The sequence below is a fragment of the Benincasa hispida genome, chromosome 4 (genome assembly GCF_027475165.1).
Source record: "Benincasa hispida cultivar pf3 chromosome 4, pf3_genome.v1.1, whole genome shotgun sequence".
NCBI classification, from domain to species: Eukaryota; Viridiplantae; Streptophyta; class Magnoliopsida; order Cucurbitales; family Cucurbitaceae; genus Benincasa; species Benincasa hispida.
In genome coordinates, this window is record NC_143481.1 from 23,368,128 (window position 1) to 23,383,264 (window position 15,137).

General features: G+C 32.2%; 1 protein-coding gene across 1 annotated transcript; it reads right to left on the bottom strand.

The window, feature by feature from the left end:
- Window positions 1–6,798: 6,798 nt before the first annotated feature.
- Window positions 6,799–9,414, bottom strand: LOC120076423 (Eukaryotic aspartyl protease family protein). Its single transcript, XM_039030244.2, has 2 exons — window positions 8,669–9,414; window positions 6,799–7,893 (listed from the first exon to the last, which is right to left on the bottom strand). Exons 1-2 carry the CDS (start codon window positions 9,128–9,130, stop codon window positions 7,048–7,050), a joined length of 1,308 nt encoding a protein of 435 aa, XP_038886172.1. The 5' UTR covers window positions 9,131–9,414; the 3' UTR covers window positions 6,799–7,047.
- Window positions 9,415–15,137: the final 5,723 nt, after the last annotated feature.

Sequence of the window (15,137 nt, forward strand, 5' to 3'; positions counted from 1 at the left end):
ATAGTCAGTAGATATCAATCTAATCCAGGATTTGATCACTAGACCATCCTTAAAAATATCCTCAAGTATCTACGAAGAACGAAGGACTACATGCTTGTGTATAGTTCTAAGGATATGATCCTTACTGGATACACGGACTCTGATTCTAGGAAATCTACATCAGGATCAGTATTCACTCTTAAAGAAGGGGTACTAATCTAAAGGAGTACCAAGCAAGGGTGCATTGCTGACTCCACTATGGAGACTGAGTATATAGTGGCTTATGAAGCTATTAAAGAAGGTGTTTGACTCAGGAAATTATTGACAGATCTGGAAGTCGTTCCAGATATGTCAAAGCCTTTCACACTTTATTATGATAATAGTGGTGTTGTGGCTAATTCTAGAAAGCCTAGGAGTCACAAGCGCGACAAACACATCGAGCGTAAGTATCATCTTATCCGAGAAATTGTGCATCGAGGAGACGTGATCGTCACGCAGATAGCTTCGGAGCACAATGTTGCTGATCCGTTTACAAAGGCCCTCACGGCTAAGATGTTTGAGAGTCACCTGCAGAGTATGGGTCTATAAGATAGGCCATGTTTAGACTAGGGCAAGTGGGAGATTTAGTACTAGGCGGTTTGTGCCCTAGTTTATTATTTTGTGTACTTTGTATTATAGTTTGACTTTTACACTATACATCTCACTAGCTTTAGGTCAAGTGGGAGATTGTTGGGGTTGATGCCCTAAATCTCGTAGAGTTCTATAGTTTGTAATTGTAATGCAAACATTTTATTTATGTAATAAAATATTTGATGTTTTATTTCAAAATTAGTTGCATTAACCACAAACCAATAAACTAACATCAAGGGTTATCTTGTCGCTTAAACATGTATGTAGAGACATGCGGATGGATCATGTTTAAGTGATAACCTAAATGGTCTGTAGTAGATGGATAAGGCTAGATACCTGTTGGTTGAAAAAAGGAGAGGAAAATAAATATGTTTGTCTTATGTTATACGTTAATCTCCATGCCTCGACGGTTATGTGTTGTACTAGAAAATATGAAATATGTGTTAAGCTCGTATGCAATGACCTTGCTTTCCTATCATAAATTTTCTTGCTTTCGTGCCAAGTATAATGAGAACGTAAGTTTCTCGGGATGATCCAAGGTCGAACACAGGGATTTGTAACTCAATAATGTTTGTAAAGTAATGCGTTTGAGGCGATGAATAAAAGTAAAAAGGCAGAAGTTAATGGATTATGCGCTACTCCTACTTCTAACTAAGCAGATTGAGCAATGAAAGTTTAACTATGAGAATTGGTAGAGATGTAGCAACTGTTAACACATAATAATGTTCATTATGTTAGGTCACTTGAGTAATCTTAGCTCACCACACTAACGCATTGCACACCTCTCGGTGGCAGCCGCATGCTTATATATCTATAATGCATGGTTGCATCGAGCATAAGATCGTTCCTATCTCTAGGAACAATGTTTACTTTGCTTTAGTGTGTTCCACTACTTACCCTCTTGGGTAGTTGATTGCAGCTAATCAGCTCATAAGCAAGCGTTACGACAGCCTCACACCAAGCGAAGGGGATTAACTCACTATACTCGTGCAAGCACGCCTCTCGATGGGTTGCTACATGTGTCCTATCTCTAAGCTGCATGACTGAGTATGCGACTACCATTGATAACTAAGCGATGAATGTAAACGGTGATAAAGAAGAAGAAAATGAAGAAGATGGAGCTGAAGGAACTAAGAGATACATTGATTACAAAATGTATTAATGTCTTAAGCCAAAATGTAATATAATACAGAGATAAGAGGAGAGGTGGAGGGCTGGATATAAACAATCTCTTGCTTTTCATTCTGAATGTGTCAATGCTGCTGATGGTGCCATGAATGGATGGTGGAGAAGTCTCTCTCGAGCTCTATCTTCTGGAAACTCAGGTCGTCACTCGGAAAGAGCTGTGGAGGTGAAGAATCCTCAAAAAATGTCTTGCTTATGCTCTCATCTGTGATCGCAAGAATCTACCTTAAGGCAGAAACTCGGATGATTTGAAGTGAAGATCCAAGGTGCTATTATAGAGCTCAAACACCGACAACATTGATGATTTCATTCTGACTCACTACTACTTTTATCGCGGTATGGGCAATGCCGACATCACCTTATCTTGTTGATACTCCCAAGGTATGCGTTCAAGCTTATTTCTCCTAAAGTGTCACCACATTCCACCGGTGATCAATTTTCCATTACGATTATCACTCTGTGAACACAACATTTGATGCGGCGAACTAGTCTTTATGAACCTTTGCATGCGGTTACTCTTACGGCAGACTAAGGTCGACGCATGCAGCCAATCCCTGCAGTGGCTGCAAAAATAGACGCTTTGATGCATAATAATGCATGATATAAGGTTAGTGAGGATTTTTGATGTTGGTCGACGCAAGCTCACTTTTTCACATGAATTGTTGGTATTATTGATGTATATTCTTCTTATTGGCCCTCATAATACTAAGTAAAAGGTTGCAATAGCTTGTTTTTCTACAAGCTATCAATACCTTATCCTGGTGACACAACGAGTGTACCTGCTTTGTAGGTGTTACAATTGCTGTAATGTGCTACAAATAATAAGATCCTGATCATTTATGTGGAGACATGTGAGTAGAGATATTCTATACAAAGAAGTTTGTATAAAATCGAACCATGAAATGTTTAGTCTCATTATATAACGTCGTTCATAATAAAGACTTACATTTCACCAAGATGACCATAAGTAATATGACTTGAATTCTGAGTGAGTTGTGAACTTCTGCCTATAAGGGCAGTTCTTTGATTTGTATGGGTGAGAGTGGCCAGATCGTCAACTAAAAAAGCCTACCAATTTTGGGATTTGTCTGATTGGAGAGTTGAGAACACAACTACACAAGAAGGAATTCACTTTTTTCCCAATGTCGGGGTAAGTAGATAAGTTGATCCCTTAAGGACTGATTCTGGGGCTTGAACAATGTGGCGCTACACCCTCTCCTGACTCGAGAGGGGCTTAATCATAGTTGAACTATGATTTATTGTTCAATAGAGGGATCAGTGATACTTAAGAAGTTAGATGTAACTACAAGGGTAAAATGGTAATTTTAGCCCAACTGTACTTACGAAAAATTTTTGAATGGTCATCGTACTGTTGATTGGTTATATCCAATAGACACAAAAATATATCTGTAGTGCGAAGAGCGCAACTGTCGGTCTTTAGTGTCCAACAGTTAACAGATGTTGAATAATTTTAATTAAAGAGTTTAATTAATTATTCATGTACTGTTGGAACTTCAAGTTCCGGATCCATGAGGTCCCCTTGGTAGCTCAAATGAGAAGGAGTTTTTGGATTAATTTGAATTATTCAAATTAATTGAGGGAATTAATTATATATGATATAATTAATTAAATTTTTAATTATATGTGATATAATTACTATAATGCATTTGATACATCATATTCAGTATTTATCAGAAGAGATAATATTTGAATTTGATTCAAATGTTAATTATATGAATTGGTTTCATGTAGTTGAATTTAATGTAAATGTGATTCATATTAAAAGTCATTTGTGAGAAAGAATTGAAACTATAAGTTACATTGTATTTGATACAATATAAAAGATATAGATTATATCTTATATATGATATAATTTATAGTTATGTATATATATGTATAATAAATTTGTTATTATATATATATATATATATTAAAATTAAATTAAAGGGAAGAAAATAACTTCCCTCCCTTTAACTCTCTCCACATCTTGTACGTGGAAGTTAGCTTTTAGGGGTTGCGTGACATTCTTCTTCTTCTTCCTAAAAAAAGACACAGAGAAGAGAGATTACTGAAACAGAATAGTTATGTGGAAAAAAGAAAATTTCCCTATTCCTTCCTCTCTATCTTTCCTCCTCCCTCTCCAAAATCACCAGAGCCCACACCTCATGGATTCTCACTAAAATACCGAGGTCTCCAAATGGTGGTGCCCAATTGACCTATTTTGGATTCTGTTTATCAATTTCACAGAGAGGAGGATCTACGTGAAGTTTTGAGTCTTCAAGGGTAAGCCTTCTAATCTCTTCTTCTGTTTTTTATTTTTAATTATTGCATGTTGTACTTTTGGGTTAAATGCATAACTCTTTTTGTTCTCTGTAAATTTTATTCTGTAAAATTTTGGGAATTGGGACTGTTGAAGGAGAAATTTTGGACTAATCACAAATTGCCCTGTCATTTGCTAAATTAATGATGGAATTTTGAAATCGTCAAATTTGTGACCAATTAAGAGTTGACATGTATCTCAAATTGAAATTGACCAAATTTAAATTGAAGACAAATTTTGTGTTTTCATCATAGACGTTGATTGAGTAAAATTAATTTCGACCAATTTGACGTTATAATTTGGGCGCCAAAATACACTTAAGCCCAGTTAAGTGGGCCTAAAGACCAGGCTCAAGTCCAATTAGTTAGGCCCAAGTCCAACTAAATTAGGCCCAAAGATCAAGCCCATAGGTCAATCAAGGCCAGGCCCAAGCCCATGAAGCCCATCAGAGAGCTCTATAAATAGAGAAACTCTCCTTATTTACAAAGGTCGGCAATTTTATTCTCCAGAGAGCTTATAGGAAATTCTCTACACTACACTGAAGTCCTTTGAAGATGCAAGCATCCTACCTAAAGACTGAAGTCCTTTGAAGATACAAGATACAAGTATTCTGAAGACTGAAGTCCTTTGAAGATACAAGCAATTCTACATTTAGAGAGCCCAGAGAGAATTCATCAACTAGTAGAAGACTCTCAAGACTCCTGAAGCTGTACCCCTAGAAGACAGAAGACCCTTGAAGACACAAACACTCTTCCAAGACTTCTACTTTAAGAACGTTCGGTGCTTTTCTTCTTCAAGTCAAGCACATCCACCCAACCGAGAGTGAATCAGAGGATCAAGTACTAGAGATCGAACCACATTGCATCAAATCAACCTCAACATCAACATCAACTCAAGTTCAACTCTACGAAACAGGTTTCTCTAGAAACCTCATACAAACACTAATCCTCCAAGAAGATCAACAAGCCCAAAGGCCGATCATCTAAGAAGATCAACGAGCCAAATGCTGATCATCTAAGAAGATCAACAAGCCAAATGTCGATCATCTAAGAAGATCACAAAGGCCGATCACCCAAGAAGATCAACAAGTCCAAAAGCCGATCGTTCAAGAAGATCAACCAACTTAAAGATTATAGTTTATTTTGAAAGATCAAAATACTATGTATTAGAGATAGTACTCGCTTTCCATAAAATTAATACAAATACAAAGTTCAAGTTCCACGAAATAAATTTCTCTTGAAATCTCGTGCGAACAGGGACAATCCTGCTTCCGCTCAAAGGACCCTTCATTGGATCATTCAGAGTGGTCATCAAAAGCTAGGCAAGACGATGGAATTCAAAGAAAGGGTCGTTGAACCAACGATCATAGACATGAGATTGAGAATGAAACGAAGAGATTTTGGTGGGCGGTTAAGAGAAGAAGATGAAGAGTTAAGATTTAGAGTCTTATATTATCTTATTTTAATAAAAATAATAATAATATAATCATAAACTAGACCACGCACGCACATATTTCAAACATTTAAAGTTGAATTCTTATATTTTTGTTTTACAATAAGCCGTTTTTACGTGTTAGTATACGAAAAATTGAAAACATCGAAAATATGAAGAAAAAAAATCAAATTAGTTTGATGTCAATATGTATAAAATAATGAAAAAAATATTTAGATGCAATTAAATTTGAAACAAACGTTTAAACAAATAGAAAACTAGTTAGATAAAATTAAATTTGATAATAAAAGATAAATTCACATATAAATTGGAGAGAAATCTAGAATTTTTTGTTTATTTTGATTAATTTGATAAGTAGTTAGATAAAATCTAATTTGATAATAAAATATAAATTCAAATATAATTCGGGGAAGAAAAATCAGAAAGGGAGCTTGTTTATTTACAATTACACTGTATTAATAATTCTATTGTCATTTAAACTTCAACAATTACACTGTATTTATAACTCCATCAACCACAAAACCAATGAAAGAAGTCTAACTCTTTGTAGAGATATAGCAAAAATAACAAGATTGCAAGAGTGAATACTTATTTGTTTGTCAAAAATACAAATTAATGATATAATAATATAATAAGATAATAAATAAAATGTGACTAAAAAGATATAAAAAAATGATAAAATTTAAATGAAATATACAATTTGTTAGATGATAATATATATATAAAATATTGAGTAAAATCTTAATTAGGATAACAAAAATTTAATCCAAATTTAAAATATAAAAAAAAAATAATATAATATAAAAAATAAAGATATATTATAAATTAAAATGAAAATGGTGATAAACAAATTAAAGAATATTTTTCGAAAAGTAGTTAAATCACATCAAAACATATATGAAATCGCCAAACCAAATTTTAAACCTTTGTCTCTCGAATTCGTTAGGTTGAAGTCTCGTAACCGACGATTCCATTTATGTTTCTATTGAAAATTGATACATAGTCTTATAACAGACAACACCATTTACACTACATTACTTGAAAAAATTGTTAGTCGACTATACTAGAGGCAATTTGAGGATTGAAAAAATATATGTCATGTGCGCGGCGCGCTTTTACCAAAAATCTTCTTATTTTCTTTTTGGACAAAAATCAAAAGACATCCCCTGTTTTTTATATTTCCTCCCATTTTCCAATAATAATAATAATAATACTAATAAACAAACAAACAATTGGAGCCCAAAATGGGTTAGGGCCAAGCCCATTAAAATGGATGCTGAAACCACCATCTTTAAACACAGTTTAAACGATACTTTAGATGTTGATCGTCAAATTGAAAGAAACTCACAAATCAATCCTACTAAAATAATATTGATACACTTTCCAAATTATTCATAAGTTCTTTAATCTTCCAAACTTCCACTCTTTCAACCAAAGAAGGAAATCAAAATCCTTAGTCACCATTATTGTTGATTCAAAGCCTAATTACAAAGCTCACGAGCAATCCCCAATTTAGAATTTGTAATATCAAACAAAATCCTATGATTTTGTTGCTGCAAATTTGCAATCACATTCAACACAGAGTTCACATTATTCGGCGCCGCCGCCATCGCCAAACAAGCCAACGAACCGGCGCTACTATGAATCAAACTATTTTCCATTGGCAATTTCAAGTCCAATCCACTCAAATGAAACGTAATGCCAGGTGCCGAAACCTCATTGCTCGTTGCGAAACACGTGTCGAAAGCCCCCAAAGGCGAAAACGAACCCCCCACTTGCTTTCTAAACTCATCTCGAACCGCTGTGTAGACCGGGGACACGAACCGGGTTATTACTGTGCCTGAGTCAATGATGGTTCCCGCGCCGGTGTTTGGGTCGAATGCGAGATGCTCAGGGGAAATTGGGACGAGGACCCGACCGACGCTGATGCCGGTTAGATTGACATAATAGAGCGATGGTCGGTGTGGGTTGTGGAGGAGTGGGGTGGTTCGGATTAATTTTGGTTGACCGGCCGGTCCGAGTTTTAGTGAACCGGAGAAGTAGTAGGATTTGAAACTTGGGAGGCAGTAGGAGAATAGACCGGAGTAGAGTGAACCGGATTGAGAGATGAGGGAGAGGGGACCACGGCCGAGACCCATTAGGCCTTGCGGCGGAATGGAGCTGCCGGAGGCGGAGCTGATGCAGCCGAATGAGAAATTTGGAATGACGTCAGTGCCTAAATGGAGAGAGTCTTGAACCAAGGTGGCTGAAAACGATGAGTCGCCGCCGTATGTTTGATTGAATAGGCAATCGGCGTTGCCGGTGGTCGGACAGGAAAGACCCCGAGCCTGTTGAAAATGAATAAAGAAATTGAATTTACCGTAACAATTTAATTGCTGCCAATAAAACAAAAGTTTTTGTTTTTCTATTTGACTCTAAACTTTACATTTTCATATCTTAATCTTTTAAAATTAAATTTGAATTTAGAAAAAGTAATTAAATTTTTGCAATTATCTTGGGGTTATAATAGTTACCTACCAACTAACATCTTTTGGTTTTCTATTTTAATTTTTAAAAATTAAATTTGTAAATACTATTTCGAATTGAGTGAGTTTCTTGGTTACATTTTTACAATGAGTTTTGTTTTTATTTCTTTCCTAAGTTTTGAGGATTTATATTTTGAACTTTTGATTTTTTATTAAATACTCATTTGAATACCTATATTCTTCACTAACTTTTCATCTAACTCAGTTTAAATTTCACTATAATTATTTTAAATTAATTAACTGAAACATAATGCCAAACACCAAAGCCCACATTAGCAAACATTCGAGTGTAAAACTGTAAATATACTAAAACCTAAACATTAAATGAAAATTGAATTCAAAATTATTGGATAAAAATGTAATATTTTAAAATTTAAGAACCACGTGAAATTAATAAACTCATAATTTAAGAGCAGAAACTATAGGAGACAAAAAGGTATTTTTCTAAAAGAAATCAAAATTACAAACAATTTTAGAGACAAATTGATATTTTTAAAATCTGACAAAATAATAAAAAAAAAAAAAATAGAGTAACTACCCCTTTAAACTTTTTGAGTTGAGCCGTGATTTAACAAACCTGACTACACTGCGGTTTAGAGCAGTCTAAAGTCGCAAAAGTTGAGGAATAATTAGACGAAAAAGTGGTGGCGGAGCAACCGGTGCAGCCGGAGCACGGAGCCCAGGCGGCGTCATTACTGGTATCAAGAACCATGTACATTACTTGACCAGGAGTACCAAGTTGAACTCTCACGACATAATTCCCAATATTAAGAACCTGCTGCCCGGAGGCTATCGGAGCTGCCACCGTCTTCTGGGCGGCGAGGGTTGACAAGTATTTAATTCGGGCCGGGTCCTTTGAAGCCATATCTATCACCGTGTTCACCCAAGATTCTGACTTTGGAGCCGTGAACGGCGAGCATTTGCCATAGATGGGGATGACGGAGAGATCGCCATCCGATCCGGAGGCGCAGAGATCGGAAGCATTGGTATTTAGTACCAGAAGGGCTAAAAAGAAGAAGAAAAAAATTTTGAGGGCCATGATTCGGACTCAACTCGGTGGCCGGAGTTGAGAGAGACGGCGGTGGAAGAAGTGGGCAGGGAAATTATTTGAAGGTTACCGGTTACCGGAGTTTTGCATGGAGATGGGGTGCATTTATACCAAGATTGGCTGTGAAATTACGAAAATGGGGTTGCAATTAATTTCTTTGGTGTAATGGCTAGGGCTAATGCATGCACGTGAGCTTGCGGCGCAGATAATTAAATATCTCAGGATGAATGATCCAAATCGTTATGGTCATCATTTATATTTTATATCATCTGAGTTATGTTTATGTTAACAAATATTCTTTTAATTATTTTATTAAATATATAAATAATAATAATTCTACTTAACTACAAACAATAATTAATGATGATAACTATTTTTTAATAACAATATTAATGGTTAAGTATATTTAAATAAATTGTCAATTTAGTCCTTAATTTCTGAAGATTTTAAATTTTACTCTTAAATATATTGTAAAAATCATGTTATAAAATTCATCCTTCTAAAATATATTTTTTAATTTTAAAATTGCATGTTTAAAAGTCCAAATAGATTTGGAAAATAGAAATGGAATGAAACTTCAATTTTTAATAAAATAGAAATTGAGAACAAAATTAAGATTTCCATTTTATCACTAGCCATCTTTAACCTAAAGTTAATGGCATAAAACGATCCCTTTAAATTATTAAAGATCATAAAATTAGAAAAAAAGGATTTTTTAAAAATAAAATTGTACTACCTAGTTACAAATTTATACTAAAGTTCTATAGGAAGGTCTAAAACAAATTGCATAGAAAGGATAAAAATATATCGAATATAATAGAGATATATTTTGAAAATTTGATCTCTTGATTGAAACATGTGTTCGGGTGATGCCATACTCAAGTTAGGCAAAAAAAAAAACTATGTATACAAAATATATTTAAAGAAAAAATCTATGTATTTAATAGTTATGGAGTAACAATCACATCATGGATCTATTTCCTCGTTTTTGTCTCAAAGAAAGGTAAACTATAATCTCTTCTACCAATCATTGTTACTGATATTTTGTTAAAATATAAACGGTTTTGATTTCTTCAATTTTTATTCGTGTGTTTTTAAATATATAATTTTTATCTTTATATTTTTAATAAATCTTAAATTTAATATCTATGGTTAGTTTATTAATGATTTTTTTTAAAAAAACAATATTCTCTATTAATATTTTTACCATTTATTAGATGATATAGTATTAAATTTGTCTTCATCTATCAGTTTAAGATTTTGTATTAATCGATGATTTAAGAATTATAAATTTTGGAAACATGTTCAGATATTGTATTTCTTTACATGAATATCATCATCATCATTATTATTATTTACCCAATTTTGATGAAAATTAAATTTAAGGGTTTAAATTTATGATTTATTGAAAGTACATATAAGGACTAAAATTAGATAATTGAAATTATGATTTTATTTTTTGGACTTTGGTTAAAAATGCAAATGTTTACTTATGAGTTTGAAAGATGAAAATGGTAATTAAGAAATTGTGGGGGAAAAACAAGCACAATTTTAAAATTGAAGAAAAAGAACTATGTAAAGCCTCATTTTTCTATTTTAAAAACTGGTTTGATTTTTTTAAATATGGATAAGAGGTTGAAATACAACAATAAAATTTCTAAGTAAAAGTAGTGTTACAAGCTTAATTAAAGAAAGATAAATCAAAATGGTAATTGTCGAACAAAACCATAGTTTTGCTTTTAATTTTTTTTAAAAAATGTACTTGTTTTCCTCCCATTATAATCTATCACTACAAGAAATCTGAGCTTTGATGTCGGTTGAAAAAACTAAAAACAGATGTGCAATGTCGGTTTCTTAAAAAAAAACAAATCTTTAATTTCGATTTTAAATCGACATTGTTAGTCGTACTTATGATGTCGGTTTAAAATCAACATCGTAGGTAATCTTCCCTTTTGAATCTCAAACAACTTTTTTTTTTTTTTTTTATCTTTATTGTTTATTCTCCTCCCTCTCCCATTTTCATCTCTCTCTCAAATTCATTTCATTTTAGATTAGGGTTTTATCTTTTTAAACAAAAGAAAGGAAAAGGAAAAAGAAAAAGTTAAACAAAACCATTGGTTGCATAAACTCAAGCTTATAACATTTACATTATGCACTGTAAGCTAGCTTATATGAACACATTACTAAACATAGATTTCACAAACTAAGTTTCTGAAATCCATTCCTTTTGCAATGCAAATAGACTACATTACCCCAATCTTCCTAGCATGAGGCTTGTTAATATGAGTGGATGAATCCATTTCTTTTTGTTCTCTATTCTGCATAATCTTTAAAATTTGGATGTTAGAATCTACCAGAACTTATTTCTGTTTTGGATTAGGTCCTTTATTCAATCTGAGTGGAATGTGGATTCAATCAGTGGATTAAGTTTTTTATGAACATATTACTAAACATAGATTTCACAATTTTATTTACACATCACACTACAAGCGATTTTTGCAGGGTAAGACAATACTTTAAAACCTTGGAATTAAAAACTTTGAGGTAGTTATCTAGATATATGTGTATATATGCTTGATGCATTCTAGACTTGGGTGGGAGGGGTCAATAAAATGATAGAATTTAAGTGGGGGTTCCAAACTTCCATCCTATTACAAAATCATACTTTGACACCCCCAATGGAATTGCAGGTGATTTTGTAGTAGAATTGAGGTAGTTTTTGTTCGATTTATACAGTGATTTTGTTTTCTTCTTTTCTCAATTCATATTTTATTAGTCGGAACACAATGAGCTTTGTAGCTTAGACCTACAACTAATCCTTTTAATTTCATACATAAAAGGTTTTACTTTTAAGATACTTCACAAAATGTTATTTTCATTTTCTTGTTGCAGGTATTTTTAAGATCTTTGGGTTTAAAAGTGCATGAGAAATGAATCAACTATGAAACATAACTATGATGCATTTTTCAATTATTTATTACGTTCTTTCCTTTATGGCAAATGTATTGAACTCAACTTTGTTAGTGGTTGTTCTGATTGTTTGGTCAAATTGATATAACAATTTGTGGACGTGTTTTATTTCCTTTGTTATCTAGTTTTATTTCCTTCTTCCAATAAGTTAGTTAATTTTTGTGTTTGTTGAAATCATAATATATAAAAATAATTAAGATTTTATTTTGTATATGTAAATGTAAGAGAAATAATATTGTTCTTTTAAAAAATATTATTGATTTACACGTGCTTAAGCAAAAAAATATATATGTATTTTTTTGTTAATGTCGGTTTTTAACTCTTTGATCGACATTAAAAATGGATTAGACATTTAAAAGAATGAGGCATTAAAAAAATATCGAACAATTATCGTAAAATTGGTTAAAAAATCTGATAAAGAAGATGGTGTACAATATCGGTTTTCAACCGACATTAAAGAATATTGGCATTGAAATTTCAGTCAGCTATAATGTCGGTTTTAAACCGACATTGAAGACAACCGACATTAAAGACATTTTATAATACGATGTCCAATATCGGTTTTCAACCGACATTGTACCCCTATAATGACAATTTTAAACCGACATTAAAACCTAATTTTGTATTAGTGTACCCTACTATTTTCAACTTTCTTTAGATGGCCTTTTCAATTCTTATTAAATTTTAAAAATAATTTTTTTTTTAGTCCTTGAAATTTTAATGTAGATTTTGAAAAGTGTAATTATTTTAAATGGTAAAACGATTAAAAATATTTTTAAATATAGCAAAATATCACTATATATTAGTGATAGATAATAACATTTTATTATATTTATAAATAAATTTTTATTTTAATACCAAAAGTTGAAATGATGTTTAATGCTTATAAACTTAATTTTTAAAAGTGATAAAAATAAAATATCAAATAGTGATTAATGTTCCACACCACCTCTAATAAATGTGAAATAAAATAGAAATAAAAATATTCAGAAATAAAAATATTGCTTTTCGGTGAGATGACACGATAGTGGCGGTCCCTCTAAATAATTTAGATGTGATATAAAGTGCAAAAAGGTGACGGAAAAGGCAAATAATAAGACTTGTGTACCCTTTGAGGAAAAATAAAAATAAATAAATAAACAAAGTAATCTAACAAATAGATGAGTTAATTGATTAAAAGATCCATATTTCAAATCCAAAATAATTCTTGTCCAACGTTTTAAAATTTAAGAATTTTAACTTTTTACTTGCTCATCATGCAAATTTAAAAATTATCCTTAGATTTTTTTAGAACGAGAGCGTAAGTCGAAGAACGAGATGCATTAGAGAGAAAAATGAGTTAGAGAGTGAGAGAGCAAGAGAGTAGAGAGGAAACAAAAAAAAAAAAAAAAAGAGCGAGAGACCAATTCGCAACTGTGAGGGTTTCATTTTTGTAATTTCACCTAGATTTAACATCGCAAAGAGTAAAGAACCTCATTTTCAAAAAATAGGACAACTTGATTTTTCCTCCTTCAAATTTGGGTCATCTGTCCAACGAACCCAAACTGGGCCAATGAAATTTGTCTGACAGTCTAATTGAATAAAAAATAAGTCTCTGATTCATATAGAACTACAAAAATGCCACTATAGTAAGAATAATGAAAAAAAAAAATCAATCTCCACCCTAGATTTTACTAAGTTGTTTACCATTGTAAACTTAAATATGAGTTTGCTATTTCTACTTTTAATTTGAATTTTGTAGATTCATATTACACACATGTTTTATAATTCATGGATGGTTTAAGATGACATTTTTTAACGATATTTAGAACCATAACTTTAGTAGAGTTAAAATTCCAACACTTCATAAACTATAAGATTAAGATTGCAATATTTATTTAAATTTGAGATGCATTAAACTTCGTTAAAATTGATACAACTTGTTAAAGTGAACTTAGCTCAATAAAAAAATGATATACAATCTGAAGCCGAAGGTTTACCTTTGTTGTACAAAAAAAAATATGAATACAACTTAACAAATTTATGGACTAAACTTATTTATTTATTTTCGGAAAAGAAAATGATCTCGTGAACTCTGGAGTAGAAGAAAGAAAGTCAAGGAGGACAGTGGGAATATTTTTGTCCGTACGCAGGCACGGGACCTGGTCGGTCACGGGCTTACAATTTTGTTTTCTTTCTTATTGGGCCAGGCCCACCATAAATCCAGCTGTTTCCATCAACCTACAAGAAGAAAATAAAATAAAATAAAATAAAATAATCAAAAGAACAAAACAAAACTATGGAGCCCAATTGCCACTTGTGATGTAGCAATTATATGGAAAGCTCACTGAAATATCATCCCTTAATATCAGATTTTTCTTCTAGCTCCTTCAAACGTTAGATTTGTTTTTATTCTAAATTTGAATTTTCTTGAAATTTCTACAATTAAATCCTTAAATTATGAGCATGAGATCCATTCATTTGAGGTTAATTTATATCAAAGTGAACATAATTCAACTAGTATAAAGTGTATACCTCTCGACCACTTGACTTACCAGTTCCTCCACAAAACTATGAAAAAAAATTTATAAAAAACATTAGCAAGCAATAAATTAACGAAATCTAAACATTGTTAAAATACTATTTTGATCTATATATTTTAAAACTTGTTCACTTTTAATCTTTGTACTTTCAATTGTCAAATGTTAGTCCATGTATTTTCAATAAATCGTAAATTTAGATTAAGTCCTAGTTTAGTAGACCAAAACTGGAAAAAAGTATGATTCAAATTAAACAAACTTCAAAATTCATAGATCAAAATGGTATTTTAACATTTTTTTAAAAAAAAAAAAATAGCGAGGTATAAACTAATTATCCGAAAATGGTGAATAATCAAATAATTGGTAAGGGAGAAGTAGAAGAAGACAGCCGCAAAGACGGGAGGCGTTGAGTCTCATAATGGATCACGGGGAGTTCCACTGTTTGTTTAGATATGAAGCCTTTTTCTCATTACAATATATCCCAATTATTGGTTGGCTTCTTCATCCCA

Excerpts from the sequence above, each read along its gene's own strand:
- LOC120076423 (XM_039030244.2), bottom strand. The coding sequence starts at position 9,130 with ATGGCCCTCAAAATTTTTTTCTTCTTCTTTTTAGCCCTTCTGGTACTA. Across the intron at positions 7,894-8,668 it reads CTAAACCGCAGTGTAGTCAG|GCTCGGGGTCTTTCCTGTCC; the intron begins GTTTGTTAAATC and ends CATTTTCAACAG.